Source organism: Oryctolagus cuniculus, chromosome 1 (genome assembly GCF_051225735.1).
Source record: "Oryctolagus cuniculus isolate XC-2025 breed Fujian yellow rabbit chromosome 1, ASM5122573v1, whole genome shotgun sequence".
In the NCBI taxonomy this organism is placed as follows: Eukaryota; Metazoa; Chordata; class Mammalia; order Lagomorpha; family Leporidae; genus Oryctolagus; species Oryctolagus cuniculus.
The window spans coordinates 199283449-199301809 of NC_142867.1; the positions used below are offsets into that span (position 1 = coordinate 199283449).

General features: G+C 45.8%; 1 protein-coding gene across 4 annotated transcripts in view; it reads right to left on the minus strand.

The window, feature by feature from the left end:
- Nucleotides 1-948: 948 nt before the first annotated feature.
- Nucleotides 949-18361, minus strand: part of GNE (glucosamine (UDP-N-acetyl)-2-epimerase/N-acetylmannosamine kinase) — a 57905-nt gene continuing 40492 nt past the window's right edge. For 2 of the 4 annotated variants that reach the window (XM_051856366.3, XM_089300824.1), the window contains 7 exons: nt 17711-17798; nt 16455-16665; nt 10749-10878; nt 10163-10384; nt 7064-7246; nt 4434-4550; nt 949-3011 (listed from right to left, as the gene is read on the minus strand). In XM_051856366.3, coding sequence (XP_051712326.1) covers nt 2776-3011; nt 4434-4550; nt 7064-7246; nt 10163-10384; nt 10749-10878; nt 16455-16665; nt 17711-17798 — 1187 coding nt within the window. In that variant the 3' untranslated portion in view covers nt 949-2775. Of the gene's footprint in view, nt 3012-4433; nt 4551-7063; nt 7247-10162; nt 10385-10748; nt 10879-15101; nt 15246-16454; nt 16666-17710; nt 17799-18361 lie in introns of those variants that run through there. The other 2 variants (XR_016211072.1, XM_089300829.1) reach the window with 2 other exon arrangements.

The following is an 18361-nucleotide window of genomic DNA, read 5'->3' on the forward strand; positions in this document are numbered from 1 at the left end:
TGAGGTGGTTTGTTACACAAGAGTAGTAACGGGATTGTGTCTAATGCCCAGGCTTCATAAAAGGAGAGAGCGAGGCAGTGCAAGGATTCAGTAGGCATTAAACATGTCAGGTTTTAAATGTTCTCTAACAACAGTTTCTATGAAGAGACATTTTTCTGGTTAAGAAAATGAGAGGGAGGGTGGTTATGGGGGGAAAAACTGCTATAATCCAAAAGTTGTACTTTGGAAATTTATATTTATTAAATAAAAGTTTTCTAAAAAAAAAGATAATGAGATTAGATGTTGTATAACCTTCAAAAAGTAAACATAATTTAAGTCTCTTCTGGGAAGGGAAATGTTTTTAGTGCAGGGCTGGTGCTGTGGTGTAGCAGTTTAAGCAGCTGCCTGGGATGCCAGCATCCCATACAGATACCAGTTTGAGTCTCAGCTGCTCCATTTCTGATCCAGCTTCCTGCTAATGCACCTGGGAAAGCAGCAGAGGATGGCCCAAGTGCTTGTGCCCCTGCACCCACCTGGGAGACCCAGAAGCTCCTAGCTCCTGATTTCGCTCTGGCAAACTCTAGCCATTGTGGCCATCTTGGGGGTGAACCCGTAGATGGAAGATTTTCTCTCTTTCTGTAACTCTTTCAAATTAAAAGAGGGGTGGGGGAGCTAAGCTGCTACCTGTAAGACTGGCATCCTAGAGTGTCAGTTCTAGTCCTGGCTGCTCTGCTTCCAATCCAGCTCCCTGCTAATGCACCTGGGAAGTGCTTGGGCCTCTGCCATCCATGGGGGAGACCTGGATAGAATTCCTGGCTCCTGGTGTTGTCCTGGCCCAGGCGAGCCCCAACTGTCATAGCCATTTGGGTAATGAACCAGTAGATGGAAGAACTCTGTCCCTTTCTCTGTCACTCTGCCTTTCAAATAAGTAAAATTAAAAAAACAAAAACACAAAATACAACGAACAAGTTAGTATTTCAACAAGGAAATATATTTTTTCTTTAGAATTGGCTCAGACCAATAACATTTACATTAAAATAAAATAAATTGTGATCATTTGACCATATGTAATAATTTATGTCAAATATATTAGCTTTTCTGTGAACTTACTAGAAACTAAGACTGGTTTTAGATTCGGTACCATCCTTTCAGTTATTTGGTAGCAATACAGTCGGTGTGCCGAGTGGTTATAGATTCACTGGGGCACGACTGATCGCACTCTGTGTGCCATCTTAGCCCAGACGTGACTGCTGCTCAGCTGAGCTTCCTCCCCAGGAATCGCCATGGAATGTTTGAACAAAACAGGACCTGGAGGTTATTCAGAGTATTAGGAGTCAGCCAGCCTTATCTTTCACATAACCCACCAGGAGAAAGTCATTCAAATGCGACACTGATTACTTCATTTTATTTTATATGTTAACACAGAAATGACAATATATAAACCTTCAGGTTTAACTAAAACAAACCATCTGGAAAATATACGGGTAAGCATCTAGATTATCTAAGAGTACCCAGAAAAAGCTTTCACTAGGCCAAATATTCTAGTGGCATGATTTCCAGAGCAGAGAGGAATATATGATTAAACTCACTGCTGAGACAGAGGGCCAAGGATAAGTCATTTGGAAATCGCATTCTTGTTAAAGCATTTGGTAGCCTCGAGCGAGCTAGTATGTATCAGCATTTTGAAAGCTGTTTTGAAATGAGGGGTTGAAGGCTTAGTAGAAAAAGCACACAGGGACCTGGTTCAAACCAGCTCCTTCAGTACAGCCCGTGGCCTGAGGTATGCCACTTAAAACACATGAAGTTTAGTTTCTATACGGGATTTAAAGAACCCTCACAGCTGATGAAAATACATGTGAAGCACCTGATTCAGAGGCTGGCACACAGCAGGAACTTAGTAGTGACTATTAGTACTTCTTCCAGGTTACAATTAAAAGCCACACCTTTGGCTTTTATATTTTGATACCAGTGAAAGCAAAATTGGTCAGAATCTAGACCCACAAATCTGGGCTCTGGGTATGGCACATCCAGACGCTGCCGTAGGGGAGCTCCCAGGCTCAGAGTGAACACGCTATGATAAGGAAGGGGAAAGTGTCTGTTGTTCGTTAATCTCCTTTCCAAGGCTGTACGTCCTGGTGGCTCCTCAGCTATCTCTAAGAAGATAAGCACAAGGCTGTTGTAATTCAGATCCCTGCTGTAAAGTCTTACAAATGACATTTGCGGGTGACAGAAAGTTCAATGTCTTGATGGTAGTGATGGGTTCACGGGTATATACATATGCCAAAGCTTATCAAATTGTATACTTTAAAAAATACCCCAATAAAACTTTTTAAAAACAAGTTTACTTAAGCCTTTCCTGGTAAAGTTTCCTGCTCTTCCCTGACTGGATCCCTGTCCGTGATCTGAGTTTGGGGTTAGAGGAAGAATTACTAATTCAAATTCCAGGATGAACTTCACAACCCAGGCACAGCCTGCAGGTCTAAGTGGTTGATTTTAGTCCTAAGGCTTCCTGGTCTCTTATTATAGCTCCTTTTGGCACAGAAAATTGTGACGGAACTTACAGAGTTTGAGTCAAAACGACCTCTACTAGGAAACCATCAGGAAAAGTAACATCTACAAAAACAGGGATTGTACAAGGTAAATGTGGAAGAAGAGACAGAAAGCAAAAACACGTGTGCCGAAGTCACCTGCCAGCGAAGTAACGGATCTGCCTTTCAGGCAGTGTTCATCTCAAAGACAAGAAGTTGATTCCACTAAAGCTCTCTCCAGCACTGGTCCCTGTCCGCCCCTGGAGGCCTAGTAGATCCTGCGAGTTGTGTAGTCCAGAACCATGCTGGCAGCACCGAGCAGCGCGGGGTCAACCAAATCCGAAACGACCACGTCCACATCCTGCACCGAGGACAGGGCTTGCTGGCGGATGACGTCCTTGACAATGTGGATGTAGTGACTGGCCAGGACTCCAGAGAGGATCACGAGGGAAGGATTCATGGTGTGGAGGATGTTCACCACCCCGAGACCCAGAGCTGTTCCAGCTGGAGGAAAACAGAGTAAGCTTTAGGGAGAGAGCTCAATCAGGAACACCAAAGAGGAAGGCAGAAAGGAGCCAGCAGCTCCAAGTGGCCGGTGCCTTCCTACTGTGTGGCAGGAGGCAGTATTTTAAAGCTGCTCAGAACTTGTTCTTTTTTTTTTTTTTTTTTTTTTTATTTATTTTTTTTTGGACAGGCAGAGTGGATAGTGAGAGAGAGAGACAGAGAGAAAGGTCTTCCTTTGCCGTTGGTTCACCCTCCAATGGTTAAAAATGCTATAAAATGTTAGCCGGCGCCGCGGCTCACCTGGCTAATCCTCCGCCTTGCAGCACCGGCACACCGGGTTCTAGTCCCGGTCGGGGCACCGGATTCTGTCCCGGTTGCCCCTCTTCCAGGCCAGCTCTCTGCTGTGGCCCGGGAGTGCAGTGGAGGATGGCCCAGGTGCTTGGGCCCTGCACCCCATGGGAGACCAGGAGAAGCACCTGGCTCCTGCCATCGGATCAGCGCGGTGCGCTGGCAATAGCGCGCTGGCCGCGGCGGCCATTGGAGGGTGAACCAACGGCAAAGGAAGACCTTTCTCTCTGTCTCTCTCTCTCACTGTCCACTCTGCCTGTCAAAAAAAAAAAAGTTGATATTTGTATAATTTATGGAGTAATAGTATTATATTTTGTAATATGTGTACAATGTGTATGATCATCTTCCCAAATTTTATCACATCTGGGTGTTGGGAGTCTTGCAGGGCCCAAGGACTTGGGCCATCCTCCACTGCACTCCCGGGCCACAGCAGAGAGCTGGACAGGAAGAGGAGCGACCAGGACAGAATCCGGCGCCCCAACTGGGACTAGAACCCGGGGCGCTGGCGCCGCAGGTGGAGGATTAGCCTAGTGAGCCGTGGCGCCGGCCAACAAATGTCAACTTTAAAAAATTAAAATTAGGGGCTGGTGTTGTGGCATAGCAGGTAAAGCCGCCACCTGCAATGCCTACTCCCATACGGGCGCTGGTTCCAGTCCAGTTCCCTGTTAATGGCCTGAGAAAAGCAGCAGAAGATGGCTCAAGTGTGTGAGCCACCGCATGGGAGGCCTGGAAGAAGCTCCTTGCTTTGCCTGCCTCGGCTCTGGCAGTTAAAGCCACCTGAGTGCGAACCAGCAGACGGAAGACCTCTCTGTCTCTCCTTCTCTGTCACTCCAACTTTCAAATAAAAAAAAACTTTACAAAAACAAAAATAAAATCAAACCAAACTAAGCTTCTGTTTAAATAGACAGTGCTGCCAAAACAAAACAAAACAAAAACAAAACCCACAAACACTGGACGCCTCTCCCTTTTCGTCTCCCATAAGAATGAGACCTCGGCCCGACCTGGAGGAGCCCTGGTCCCCTGAGGGAATCGGGTTTGCCCCTGTGGCACAGCTGCCCAGAGCCATACACTCACCTGTTCTTAAGATGCTCTGGGCCTTTGCATTGCCAAGTTTTGCAGCTTGGATAAGATGCAGCGCGCCCACAGCTTCATCTTTCGGCACTGACATCCCTTCTACCAAAAGCAGGTCCTCTGTTTGGGTGGAGTGAGAATGAGGAGCGATTAATGGGCTGGGGCAGCCCCACAGAGGGCCAAGCTTACAGAAGACAGTGTTTTCCAGTTGCAAAGCCCTCTGTCACTCAGAAATATTCATATCCATTGCCCCAGAATCCTTGGCTGCCTTCTCGTGTCTGGTTCTCCGTAAGCCAGAAGCTCCCTAACTGGAAGATCCTCCAGTCTGACCACAGCCTCCCAGCCCCGAGGCTCCCTCCTTTCTCACTTGTGAGAGTCCTTAAAGTCCTCTCCCTGCAATGACCTAACTCCTGCATCTGGCTCCCTCCCCATCCATCCCAGAGGCCGGGGCCTGGCATTGCATGGCAGTGAGGCAGTGGCTGAGGGACAGGCTGGCCTGACTTCAGTCCCAGATGCACCCTTGTCACTTCCCCTCTATAAGCTTCTCTTTTCTAGAAGGCTGCAGCAATAATACCGCCCCTTGTAGGATTATTTTAGGATTAAAGGAGATAATGACATAAAGTACTCAGTTAAGTGCTAAACAAGCAGAAGGTTATTATTGCTGCTGTTCTCTGTAGTCCTTGTTTTCTGGCAGTCTCACCCAGAACACTGTGCCTCCGCATCTGCTATTAGACTTGGGCTCTGAGGGAAGAGAACCCCTAATTGTGCTGACTGCCACACAGACACCAGCTGACGCTCTCCTGCCTCCCCGGGCCCTTGCAGGCGCCTGGGCCGGATCTCCATCCCATTCACCCTCATGGCTCTCTTCTCTGCCCTCAGCTGCCCACCCAACCAGCAGATTTCCATACTTCCCACCTCTCGGATAAAGGATTCCACAGGCGGGGACTGCGGTTGCTTTTTGCCCCAGCTGCAGACTCTTCCGCATTTGCACATCTTCCCTCTTTCCCTCTCTTGGGCCCAGTACCTGGCTTTGCAGCTCTCCGGACACCTCTTCAGGGACCCCACTTTCGGGACCGCACCCCTTTCTCTCCTGCATTCTCACCCTTCCCATCCACCCCCACTGTCTCCTTTCCATCAGCATATGTGCACAGATTGGTTTTGGGAACAAAAATATCTATACTCTGAAGCACAGGTACACTTACTGTATATAAATCCAAACAGATGAACAATGTATCTGTGTGCTAAAGTTTCATGGGGAAGGAATGATTAGGAGAAAACAGACTCCCTTAGGGGCATGATAATAAAAACAAGGCTGAAAAAGAAACCGGTTTCAGGGCTTCAGAGGACGTCCTCAGGGCCAAAGCCAACGAACTTTTCCTTCTGTTCCACTCGATAGTCCTGACCGCTCCTTCCTTGAAACATCCTCTGCTTTGACTCCTAGGACAGCCCTCTTCTGGTTTGCTCCCATCCCTCTGCTTGTCCCTCAACTGCTGTTTCCCAGGACTCTGTCCTGGCCGCCACCTGGCTCTCATTCATAGGTTGCTTCATGCCGCTGATCCCCAACTCCCTCCAGTCCAGTCATCTCTCCTAAGCAACAGACTGTAGCCAGATGTATCCCAGGCATCTCCAACACCTGTACATAGGCATCGAACTGTTCTCTTCCACCTAAACCTGTTCCTCCTATTACATTCCCAACCCCGAGCTGTCCAACCAAAAAACTGGATGCCACTCTAGAACTGTCCCACTTAAGGCCATCCTCCACTCAACTGCCACTTTCCCTTCAGAAACAGGTTATGGTTCAGTGAATAATCCAGAATTCAGGTCCACCCGTGTCTTTTCACTAAAATGTCGTAATGGCTTCTCCATGACCTGCTGGCCCTGGCTTCCCTCCTGCCTTGCCCGTTATGCACCAACACCACTGCTTCCAAGCCTAGAAGGGCTCCGCTGGCCATCCAACCCTGCCTGGCTAATTCTATGCATCCTCTGACTCTCAACCCCCAGGACAGCACCCTAGTACCTCCTGTCCTATATGGAGGGGACAGGGAAGAAAACTCTGGAGTTCTTCTTAAATACATCTACATTCCTTGGCCATCTTTCTCACTGTACTTGGCACACTGCATTATAATGACATTAAAGGACTCTGGTTTGCAATAGACTAGAGACCATACTGACTTTCATAACATGTCCAGAAACAGCTTTAATTCAGATGAGATCGGGTGCGTTCAGGGTGGTATGGCCGTAGACGAAACAGCTTTAATTCAAATAGGTCTCTCAGAGTTTAAAATGATAACATCTAAAAAATAGATATTATAACGTGTTTATCCATTTATGTCTTCATTAACATGTGTATTAAGTAACCACCTAGTGGATGTGACTCAGAAAATAAGACCAGGAGAAATCTTCCCTGCTCTCCTGGAGCTCTGGAGCCTGTCCACCTCCCCCCGGAGAGGGAGCTTGCTGATCCAGGTTAGAACCAGGACGCCTGCAGCTTCAGGCTAAGGGAGCCCCTTCTTCCCTTAGGAAGTGAAAAGGTTAAAAGTTCTGGCTTCAGTGGTTAGCTCTCTTTGGAATGTCTACTTGGAAGTACTGGTCTACCATTTGATTACTCAAGTCCTCAGGAACAAGACACCAACCGTCATGTAGCTTTTTGGCTTCCCTTTGCAAGGCCATTCCAGACGCATATGCTTCAATGCAGCCATGGCTTCCACAGGAGCAGTCGGGCCCATTCAGAGACACGACAAGGTGGCCAAGCTCCGCAGCACAGAAGGAGCTTCCGTGGATCAGTTCGTGCTGATGGATGATGCCACCACCTATTCCTACAGTGAGAGGCAAAAATCAGCACAGTGGCTCTTCCCTGAAGCAGACTATGCTGGGTCAGTGCCCCATCTATAGAGCAAAGCTTTGGGAAGTTCTAAATAATGCCTGCTTTTCTAGACAGCCGAAGCTTATTAAGTACCAGAACTTTATTTGGCAGCAGTTTGGAGAGAAATTATTAAAAAAAAAAAATACTTAGAGAGACAAAGAGATAGCATTCCCATTTGCTGGTTCACTCCCCCGATGCTCCTACTGGCCAGGGCTGGGTGAGGAGTTGTGAACTCAATCATATCTCCCACACAGGTGGCAGGAATCCATTTGCTTTATCACCACTGCCTCTTGGGGTCCACATTAGCAGGAAGCTGCAGTAAGGAGCTAGAGTTTGGAACTGAACCCAGGTACTCTGATGTGAGACACAAGCGTCTTAACCAGCAACTTTACCCCATGCTAAATGCTCACCCCCTATACAAGTATCTTTAGCAGATCCTCTGATACCCTGTGTCACAGCTGCTTGGCTCACTGATTCCAAGACCCAGCTGTGGTGGACAGTTGAGTGCACGCTCACACTCACCTCGTGTTGACAGTATTCCCCCCAGACACACTGCCTGTCCCTCTGCATGAAGACTTTCTCAAACATTGAACAGCCTGCAAGGTCACCCAGAGACAAACCTCAACTGAAGCAGACCCAACCGGACAATTCTGGGTGGTATTCTGCAGGCTTCTGGGAAGGTTCTGCCCCCGAGGCAACTTGGATGGTACATCTTTAATGGCTCACCTCCTACTCTGTTTCACCCTTCCCCCTCCTCCCTCCTGCTTTTCAGGATCTCCTCTAAAAGAAAACACCTGTACCTAAGTCCTTGCTTCAGCCTCTGCATTGAACAAGGAAACCCAAGATAAAGCAATCTTTCTAACATCACAGAATAGCTGCTTTGGGAAGCAGAGAATATGAAATATGGTTTTAACTCTTCTTGATGCCACCATGTCTAAACACCTGTGATTCAACAATTATGAATACCAATGACTTTTGTTACGGAGTTTAGGAGAAACCAAGGAGTAAAGGGCGGTTTGCCTTAGGATGCTCTGCGTATAGAGTTGTCCCTGTCATCTGTCACTTCTGGTGGCACCTATTCTTCAACCCCCATACCTCTGATTTGCAGCTTACCAGCTACTCTGAGCAGGAAACGCTATCCAAGCTTGCTAAAACTGAGACTGAAAGAGGAAGTGCATGAGCTAACATCTGTGAACTTAAAAGGTAGCCAGTGTTCTAGAGTTTATATGCACAAGTGTTTAAGTTAGACATGTCTCAGATGAAATGCTGGCTCAACTACTTACTATCTGAGTCTATTTCCTTGTTTAAAAAATAAATTGCAGGGTAAGTGCTGTGGCATAGTGGGCTAAGCTTCTGCCTGTGGCGCCAGCATCCCATCTGAGTGCCAGTTCATGTCCTGGCTGCTCCTTTTCCAATCCAGCTCTCTGCTATGGCCTGGGGAAGCAGTGTAAGATGGCCCAAGTGCTTGGGCCTCTGCACCTGTGTGGGAGACTCAGAAAAAGCTCCTACCTCCTGGCTTTGGTTCGACCCAACTCCGCTGTGTGGCCATTTGGGGAGTGAACCAGATGATAGAAGACCAAGACCTCTCTCTCTGCTTCTCCTTCTCTCTCCCTCTCTCCCTCTCCCTCTCTCTTTGTAACTCTACCTCTCAAATAAATAAATAAAATCTTTAAAAAATAACAAAAAATAAATTGCAGGCAGGCATATGGCCCAGTAGTTAAGATACCAGCCGAGAACCCACACCCACATCCCATACTGCAGTGTCTGGCTTTGGGTCCAGCTCTGCTCCTGATTCCATCTTCCTACTAATGCACACCCTGGGGGGCTGCAGATGATGGTTCAAGTGGGTTCTTGTCACCCATGTGGAACACTTGGTTTGAATTCCCAACTGCTTGCTTCAGCCTGGCCCAATTCCAGCCAATGCATGCATTTGGTGAGTGAACCTGGGGATGGGATCTGTCTCTCTCATTCTCACTGTTACTCTCAAATAAATAACATCAATTAATTCATTTTTAAATTAATAGCATACCTTAAATATATACAATAAAATCTAAAACAAAGAAAAGAAAGAGCTAAGCATAAATGACAGAATAAGGGACTGTAAAAGTACCTCTTGCCACTAAAGCGATGAAGAAATTCTCAATACTGTCAGAACCAATTTTTTTTTTTTTAAACTCTGGAAACTCAACACCAAAAGTTTGCAACTTCTTAAACAAAATAAAATCAGCTGCATCTAATAAGAGAGTTTTCTGGTGTGAGAGTTCCCTGATCCCATCACCTACTTCCCAGCTTGGTGTTCACAGAGCTCAACAGCTCACATTCCCAGCACTGGTATACACACCAGTACATTACAGATACTAGTATCTCAGGGAACAAAACAAGCCTATTCCCAAAAATTTATGGATGGTTTTTGACCAGTCTGGCAGCTCCATAGATCATCAGTTGAAAGGGCTTGCTTTTTTATCACTTAACTGGGAACTGTCCCAGTGCTGAGGTGGTTACACCGAAATGGTGTCTGTCAGTGACAGTGAAAGGTAAAATGTATTCATATCTGCTTCCTAGAGCAAAGGGTAACATTTGGGGCATACGACAGGCTAATCAAAAGGGAGGAAAAGGGGAGAATGAGAGGCTTTGGGGAATATGAGCTTTGAGTAGCTCTCACAAGTTCCTGGGAATTTGGAGGGCCACATGCATGTTTTGCGCTGGGCACATGGTCAGAAAAGACCTGAGCAGGCCTGAGGCTCCCACGTGTGACTCTCCTTCAAGTACTACTCAAGCAAGAAGTGAAGGCTAAGGCAGAGCTGTAACTACCTGCATTGACGACAAGTCCCAACACATACTGCCAGCAACCTTCCCTTAACCCCCTTACCTGTGCCTGTGATAAGTGTCACAAAGTTTTCCAGCCCCTTTCCTTGGCCAAATTTCCTTTCTGCCAGGGCAGCACAGTTGCCATCATTGTCTACCCACACGGGGAGATGCAGAGTGTCAGACAGGGGAGTCCTGAGGTCTACAGAGTTCCACTCTTGAATCAGTTTGGTTGAATGCAGCACAATTCCTTCCCGAGGATTTACCCGGCCACCTGTGGAAATGCCTGAGCTCCACCACAGACACGAGGAAGATAATTCTCATTAGGAAAGTATGGCAGCTTCCTGGACTCAGAACACAAATTAATTCACACAAGATCTCCTAAGACAAACATTACCAAGGACTGCAAGGAAATATCCAGCAGTTCTGAGCTAAATCTATAGCTACCCATGGGTTTACAGGTTTGAAAATGCTTCTTCCATATTGCTTACTGGTGTCCTGGGAAGTCCCTGTGCTTGAGGTCACAGCCAGGACCTGGAGCCATCTATACACAGGGCAAACACTGACTTGATGCTCAGTCATGCATCAGAACTTAGTAAGCTTTGTACATTAAAATGAGCATTTCTTGGATATGCAATTTACAATCTCACCTACTCCCAAAATCCTACAGTTCAGTTTTACAGCTTCTGCTGCAGCTTCCACACACATCTGTAGGATTAAGTTAATCCTCTCTTCATAGGTTTTTGGATTGAACTGAGTATACTTCTTAACTATTTCACCCTAAAAGAGAAAAAATAATAAATCTGACTCACTGGTAGTGGTTAAGGAGAATACCATGAATCTTTTGATCTTTTTCATGAGGAATCAGACATTGCCATAGAATAGTTCTGCAGACTCAGATGACTGCTGGGGAGGAAGCCACTATCTGGCTTAGCCTGGCCTGGGATAAGCCCAGGCACATTCCTGGGAATCCATCCCAATACAGGGCTGTGGAAGCAAGGACAACTCCACAGCCGAAGAGCTGGGCTCCTTTTACGCTTAAGGTGAATGTTGGCTCGCCTCAATCTGGTTCTTTAAAAGGTCATATTTTACTCTTTCAAGTTGGCAATATTTTCTTGCTTAAATACTGAGGCAATAAAGAGTTATCCTGAGTAGCTGAGCTTTAATCAGCTCCCACGGTGAAGCCAGTAATGGCTTGGATACTCGATTTGCTCAGGGTAAATGTCCATGCTGGCCGGCACAGACGACTGCGTTACTGTGCTTTGTGATGTGTTCTAATACCAAACATGGTCCCTCCTATCCATTGCAGGTTTTTCTTGCTCATCTCACTTGCGTATTATTTTAAGTAAATTTCAGAGCAATACTGTGAAACTTTAAACTGTCACTGTGATTTACGGTTATTTTGCTAAACTTTTAAAACCCCAATGAAATGCCAGCTAGAATCATGTTGCACTTATAAACCATTCAGAAAGCACTGACATTTAAAAAGCACTCAATACTTCCATTGAGGGCATTTTTCAAAAGTGATTTATTTATTTTTTGAAATTCAGAGTTACAGAGAGAAGGAGAGAGAGAGAGAGAAAAAAAAAAATCTTCCATCCATTGATTCATTCTCCAGATGGCCACAGAGGCCAGGCTCTGCCAGGCCAAAGCCAGGAGCTTCATTCGGGCCTCCCACATGGGTGCAGAGGCCCAAACTACTTTTCCCCAGACCATTAGCTGGGAGCTGGACTGGAAGTGGAGCAGCCGAGACACGAAGTGGCATCCATATGGGATGCCGGCACTGTAGGTGGTGCCATTACTTGCTATACCACAACACCAGCCCCAGGACATTTTTTCAAGTCTTTATAAGTCTCAGTAAAGTTTTACAACTACCTTTATGAAAATCTCATAGTTTTTTGGTTTTGATTGTTTTTAGGTGTTTTTGTTGTTGTGAATGGGATATCTACTTTGTTTTTTCTTATTTCCTTCACATTCCTGCTTTATTCAAATTACAATATGAGTCAAAGACAGGTATTGGTAAGCTGGTTGTGCCTCTAAAGAATTACTTTTATGGGGCAGGCACTGTGGCATGCATTGGGCCTACCTGCCATTGCCAGCATCCCATTTGGGCACTGGTTCATGTCCCAGCTGCTCTACTTCCAATCCAGATCCCTGCTAATGCACCTGAGGAGGAAGCAGAGGATGGCCCAAGCGCTTGAGACTGTGCACCCATGTGGGAGACCCAGATGAAGCTCCTGGCTCCTGGCTTTGGCCCAGCCTGGCCCTGGCTGTTGTGGCCAGTTGGGGAATGAACCAGCAGATGGAAGATCTCTGTCTCTCCCTCTCTCTCTATAACTCTGCCTTTCAAATAAATAAAGAAACCTTAAAAAATAAAAATCTAAAAACAGAATAACAGAGAAAAGTATTTGTATCACACTAGATGGCACAACATTCTGCTCTGAAATAAAAATAATTTTTTAAAGATTCATTCATTTATATGAAAGGCAGAATTACACGGAGAGGGAGAGACAGAGACAAATATCTACCTGCCTATTCACTCCCCAAATGTCCATATCAGCTAGAGCTGAGCCAGGCTGAAGCCAGAAGCCAGGAGCTTCATCCAGGTCCCCAAGCACTTGGGCTTCTGCTTCTTCTTGGCCAGGCATATTAGCAGAGAGCTGAATGGGAAGTGAAGCAGCTGGGACTCCAATCAGTGCTTACATGGGATGCCAGCCTTGCAAGCAGTGGCTTAACTTACTGTGTCACAACGCTGGCCCCACAATGTTTTTTTTCATAAATTTAATTCTTAATATAATATCCAAATTTTATTTGACAGATAGAGTTAGACAGAGAGAGAGAGAGAGAGAGAGAGAGGTCTTCCTTCCGTTGGTTTACCCCCTAAATGGCCGCTATGGCCGGAGCTACACAGATCCAAAGCCAGGAGCCAGGTGCTTCCTCCTGGTCTCCCATGTGGGTGCAGGGCCCAAGCACCTGGGCCATCCTCCACTGCCTTCCTGGGCCCCAGCAGAGAGCTGGACTGGAAGAGGAGCAACCAGGACTAGAACCCAGCGCCCATATGGGATGCCAGCACCACAGGCAGAGGATTAATCAAGTGAGTCATGGTGCCAGCCCTGCCCACAATGGTTTAATTCTTTCATCTATCTTTTCTTTTATGCCCTTACACGTCGAACTCTTCTTCCCCTCTAATCATTTCTTAGCAGTTGGCAATACTCTAGTTCTTAATGGACTTTTATTAAACACAGAGGTTATAGCTGTCACTAATGACTGTCATTAAAATTAAGCCCAGACGAGCAGCTGTTGTGATGCAGTGGTTTAAGTGCAGCTTCCATATGGGGGTGCCTGGGATCAAGTCCCACCTCCACTTCTGATCTAGCTTCCTGCTGTTGCATCTGGGAGGCAGCAGATGATGTCCCAAATACTTGGGTTCCTGCCACCATCCTGGGAGACCCAGATGAAGTTCTTGGCCAAACTCCAGCTATTGCCGGCATCTGGGGAGTGAACCAGTGGACTGAGGGTGTCTTTCTCATTGTCTTTTCTTCTCTTTTCCTCTTTCTTTTTAAAAAGGCAGTGTTTTTTCCTTCTCTATTTTCTTTTTTTTTTTTTTTTTAATTATTTATTTATTTGAATGGTAGAACTATGGAGAGAAAGGGAGAGACAGAAAGAGAAGGATCTTCCATCCACTGGTTCATTCCCTAAACAGATGCAATGGCCAGGACTGGGTCTCCAACATGGGTGGCAGGGGCCCAAGCACTTGAGCCATCTTCCACTGCTTTCCCAGGCGCATTAACAGGGAGCTGGATGGAAAGTGGAGGCACCAGGACTCACACCAACACTCATTTGGGATGCTGGTGTTGCAGGTGGTGGCTTAACCTTCTGTGCCACAATACCAACTCTGGTGTCATTCTGACTTTAAAATAAATAAACAAATCTTTAACAATAAATAAAAAATAAACCTAAGAGCAGTGTTTGTCAACCTTCACTGTGTATCAGAATCACCTGGGCAGCTTTTAACAACTATCAATGCCTGGACTCCAGCCTCAGAAATTCCAATTTAATTAGTGTGGGGCTAAAGCATCCAGGTAAGGCTGACATGCAGACAGGGTTGAGAAACACTCACCAAAGGAAAACTCAAACCTTTGCCTGCAATTTCACGTAGTAGAAAATTATTGACACTTCTATATTTAGCATAATATTCAGCTATTTGGAGCCAGCGCTGTGGCGAAGAAAGTTAAGCTTCTGGGGCCAGTGCTATGGCATAGCGGGTAAAGCCACCGCCTGCAGTGCCGGCATCCCATATAGGCACCAGTTTGAGTACCAGCTGCTCCACTTCTGATCCAACTCTCTGCTATGGCCTGGGAAAGCAGTGGAAGATGGCCCAAGTGCTTGGGCCCCTGCACCCATGTGGGAGACCTGGAGGAAGCTCCTGGCTCCTGGCTTCGGATCGGTGCAGCTGTGGCCACTGTGGCTAACTGGGGAGTGAACCAGTAGATGGAAGACCTCTCTTTCTCTCTGCCTCTCCTTCTCTCTCTAACTCTGACTTTCAAATAAATAAGTAATTAAATAAATAAATATTAAAAAAAAAAGTTAAGTTTCTGTTTGCAGTGTCAGCATCCCATATGGGCGCCAGCTAAAGTCCCAGCAGCTCCACTTCCAATCCAGCTCCCTGCTAATGTGTGTGGGAAAGCAGCAGCAGATGACCTAAGTCCTTGGGCACTGTATCCACATGGGAGACCCAAAGAAGCTCCAGGCTTTGGCCTGGCCCAGCCCTGGCTGTTGTGGCCATTTGGTGAGTGAACCAGCAGATGGTTCACTCTCTCTCTCTCTTTCTCTCTCTGTATCTCTGTCTTCCAAATAAATAAATAAATAAATAAATAATTTTTTTAAAAAAGTTAAAATATTTTTTAAAAATCCAGTCATTTTAATCAGTTGTTTTACCAACACAATTGCTATTTGATTTATTCGTGTTTTCAATGAATAGTATTTTTGGTTTTACCTTGTCTCAAGTCTTCATTTTTGCTGTTCCTCACTTTAGGTCCTTCATAACTCCCAGAATTATGTCAAATAATGTTACAGAAAATATCCTTTTTTTCTTGATTTCAACAGAAATGCCTCTAGAATCTCATGATTACAGAGGATGTTGGTTGCTGATTTGGAATAAATCATCTTTATGTTAATGTTCTTCTAGCACTTTTAAAAATGTACTTATAAGGGAAGGCTTTTGGCTTTGTTTTGTTTTCCTCACTTGACCTAATGACATTAATATATTTCCCACAATGTTGTTTAAAATCTTGGGTCCAGCATTATGGCCCAGCAGATTAAGCCATCACCTGCAATGCTGGCATCCCACATGGATGCCAGTTCCAATCCTGGCTGCTCCACTTCTGATCCAGCTCCCTGCTGATGCTTCTGAGAAAGCAGCAGTAGAAGGCCTAAGTGCTTGGGCCCATGCACCCTCAGAGCCCCAGATGGAGTTCCAGACTCCTGGCTTTGGCCTGGCCCATCCCCAGGCCATTGCAGCTATTTGGAGAGTGAACCAGCAGGTTTTAAGTATTTGAAACTCTGCCTTTCAAATAAATAAATAAATATATTTGGCAAAGATTTAATTATTTGAAAGGTGGAGATACAGAGAGAGGAGAGTGAGCGAGCGAGAGATCTTCCATCTGCTGGTTCACTCCCCAAATGGCCGCAACAGCTGGGGCTGGGCCAGGCTGAAGCCAAGAGCCAGGAGCTTTTTCCAGGTCTCCAATGTGGGTGCAGGGGCCCACGCACTTGGGCCATCTTCCACTGCTTTCCCAGGTGCATAAGCAGGGAGCTTGATTGGTGTGAGCAGCCAGGACTGGAACCAGCACCCATATGGGATGCTGGTGGAGGCTTAACCTTCTACATCACAGTGCTGGCCCCTAAATAAGTAAATTTCTAATAAATAAATAAACAAAATCTCTACTATTTCTCATGAACTCCTGAAACTTTATACATCTACAATATTTCAAACAAATATTTTTGGTAGGCTTATTTCCCCCCATTATGTCATTAGAGATCATTTTAACATGGACAATTTATTTTTAGGGAGGCTCTCTCAGCCTGTCAACACTGAGGTCATGGTCTGGTTAATGCCTACATGGATCACCCCATTGTCAGCACAAGTTTACTTACTACCTTGGATTCCCTGAGAATTCAATTGCTGAATTAGGTTAGTAAAAGAGTGAGACAAATGTTATAATGGACCCCAAAGTCAATACAATAGGTAAATGGTTACAAGTTCTCCATGTTTCTAGTTTTACCATCCAGTACACTTTTTGAAAAACCAATTACTCATATGGGATGTAAAGTTAAGAGCTTGAGAGTTATTTTACCTTCATGCTGACTATTGCAACTCGGAGGTTTGTCCCACCGAGATCAACAGCCAAGGCACTTAGAGTTTCCAGAATATGGTCAATGTCTTGAGAGATGTTCTCCTTCACTGGAGGAAAGCAGAATTTCTTCTGCAGCGGCTCTTGGAGATCAATAGATTTGAGAAACTTCAAAATTCTTGGAACAGCATTTCCATCGCCATATATCTTTGAACTGCAATAACCAAAAGTCAAGTGAATCAAATGCTTCTCCCATGCAAGTTAAATGAAGCTGGGGCATGATTTAATGGGATCTCAGACTTCAGGTGCAAAACACATCATGCTCCTTCCTTTTTAAAATAATATCTTCACTATGAATATGTATTTCAAAACAGCATAAGCCGGGGCCGCGGCTCACTAGGCTAATCCTCTGCCTTGCGGCGCCGGCACACCGGGTTCTAGTCCCGGTCGGGGCGCCAGATTCTGTCCCGGTTGCCCCTCTTCCAGGCCAGCTCTCTGCTGTGGCCCGGGAGTGCAGTGGAGGATGGTCCAAGTGCTTGGGCCCTGCACCCCATGGGAGACCAGGAGAAGTACCTGGCTCCTGCCATAGGATCAGTGCGGTGTGCCGGCTGCAGCGTGCCGGCTGTGGTGGCCATTGGAGGGTGAACCAATGGCAAAAGGAAGACCTTTCTCTCTCTCTCTCTCACTGTCCACTCTGCCTGTCAAAATAAAAAAAACAGCATAGAGTACATGAAACATACATTCAATTTTATTTGTTACTTTCACAAAGCCAAAAAAACCTTGGAATCCTAATTATATAGAACTTAAAAAACACAAATCTCTTCAGCAACATAGTAACTTAGTGCTTACTGGTACTTTTTTTTGGCTTTTTTGGTTTTATCTTTAAATTTTTGAGAAAACAAAATTATTTTTAGAAAAAAAATTCAAACATCAGAAAACTTCATCCATTTGACGAAAAAGAGGGCAGCCAAAATTAAAGTGTTTAACTATTTTAAGGAAAGCTAGTGCCATTATTTTCTAATACTTAACAGAAAAGCAGGTTAGGTTAAAGAAGTATTTCCTAACTGAGACAAAAACATTCCCCACCAGAGCCCCTGGCATAATAGTAAGGCGTATGACAGTTACCATCCCTGTCTCGCCAGCAGCTAGGGAGCTCTCAGCGTTAGAAGGAAAGCTCTGTCGGGATAGATGATTACACAGTGATTCAAACGTTAGGGTGGTGCCTGAGGCAGCACCACCACCAAAGGCGGGCTACTCACCAAGGGTACTGTTTGCCAAACTGAAGGTGCAGGGCTTGCAGTATTTTGTCTTGGGTGTCAGCATCCCGGACGTGAAGGACGTTCTCCCCTAGGTGGAGCCAGCGACACATTACAATGGTTTGGACGTGGAAATACCCAAAGAATAAGGAAGCTAGCAGGGTGTGTGCTCATAATTGGCCCTGAAATGCATCAGTCTTCTATTTTGCAGGGGTGGGGAGCGCCTGGCCTGTAGGCCATACAAAGCCTGTGAAACATTTGGCCCACAGAAGATGTTATAAATGCTCAAGTGGCCCTTGGCAGAAAAAAGGCTCCCATCCCTGTTAGGGGAACATCAACATTTCTACCTTAGACCTTCTAAAGCCCTTTAAGCAAGATTTCCATGTATCAAACACTTAAGGGCACTCGTGTTATTCCCAAAGAGAAGAAACATGTTTTCGTTTGCTTATTGACATAAATAAGGTGGACTGATCTAGCATCCATGTACCACTTGCCTGGCCATCCATCAGGTCTGCCCTCTCTACCTGCCCTGCCTTCCATCTGCTCACAGCTGGTGAGCTCAGTCAGCTGGTCAGGCTATGCCGGCCCGTCTGCAGGTCAATGCCGGTTAGCTGCTCACCACACATTTCCTGACTGTGAAAAAGTACAGTGAAA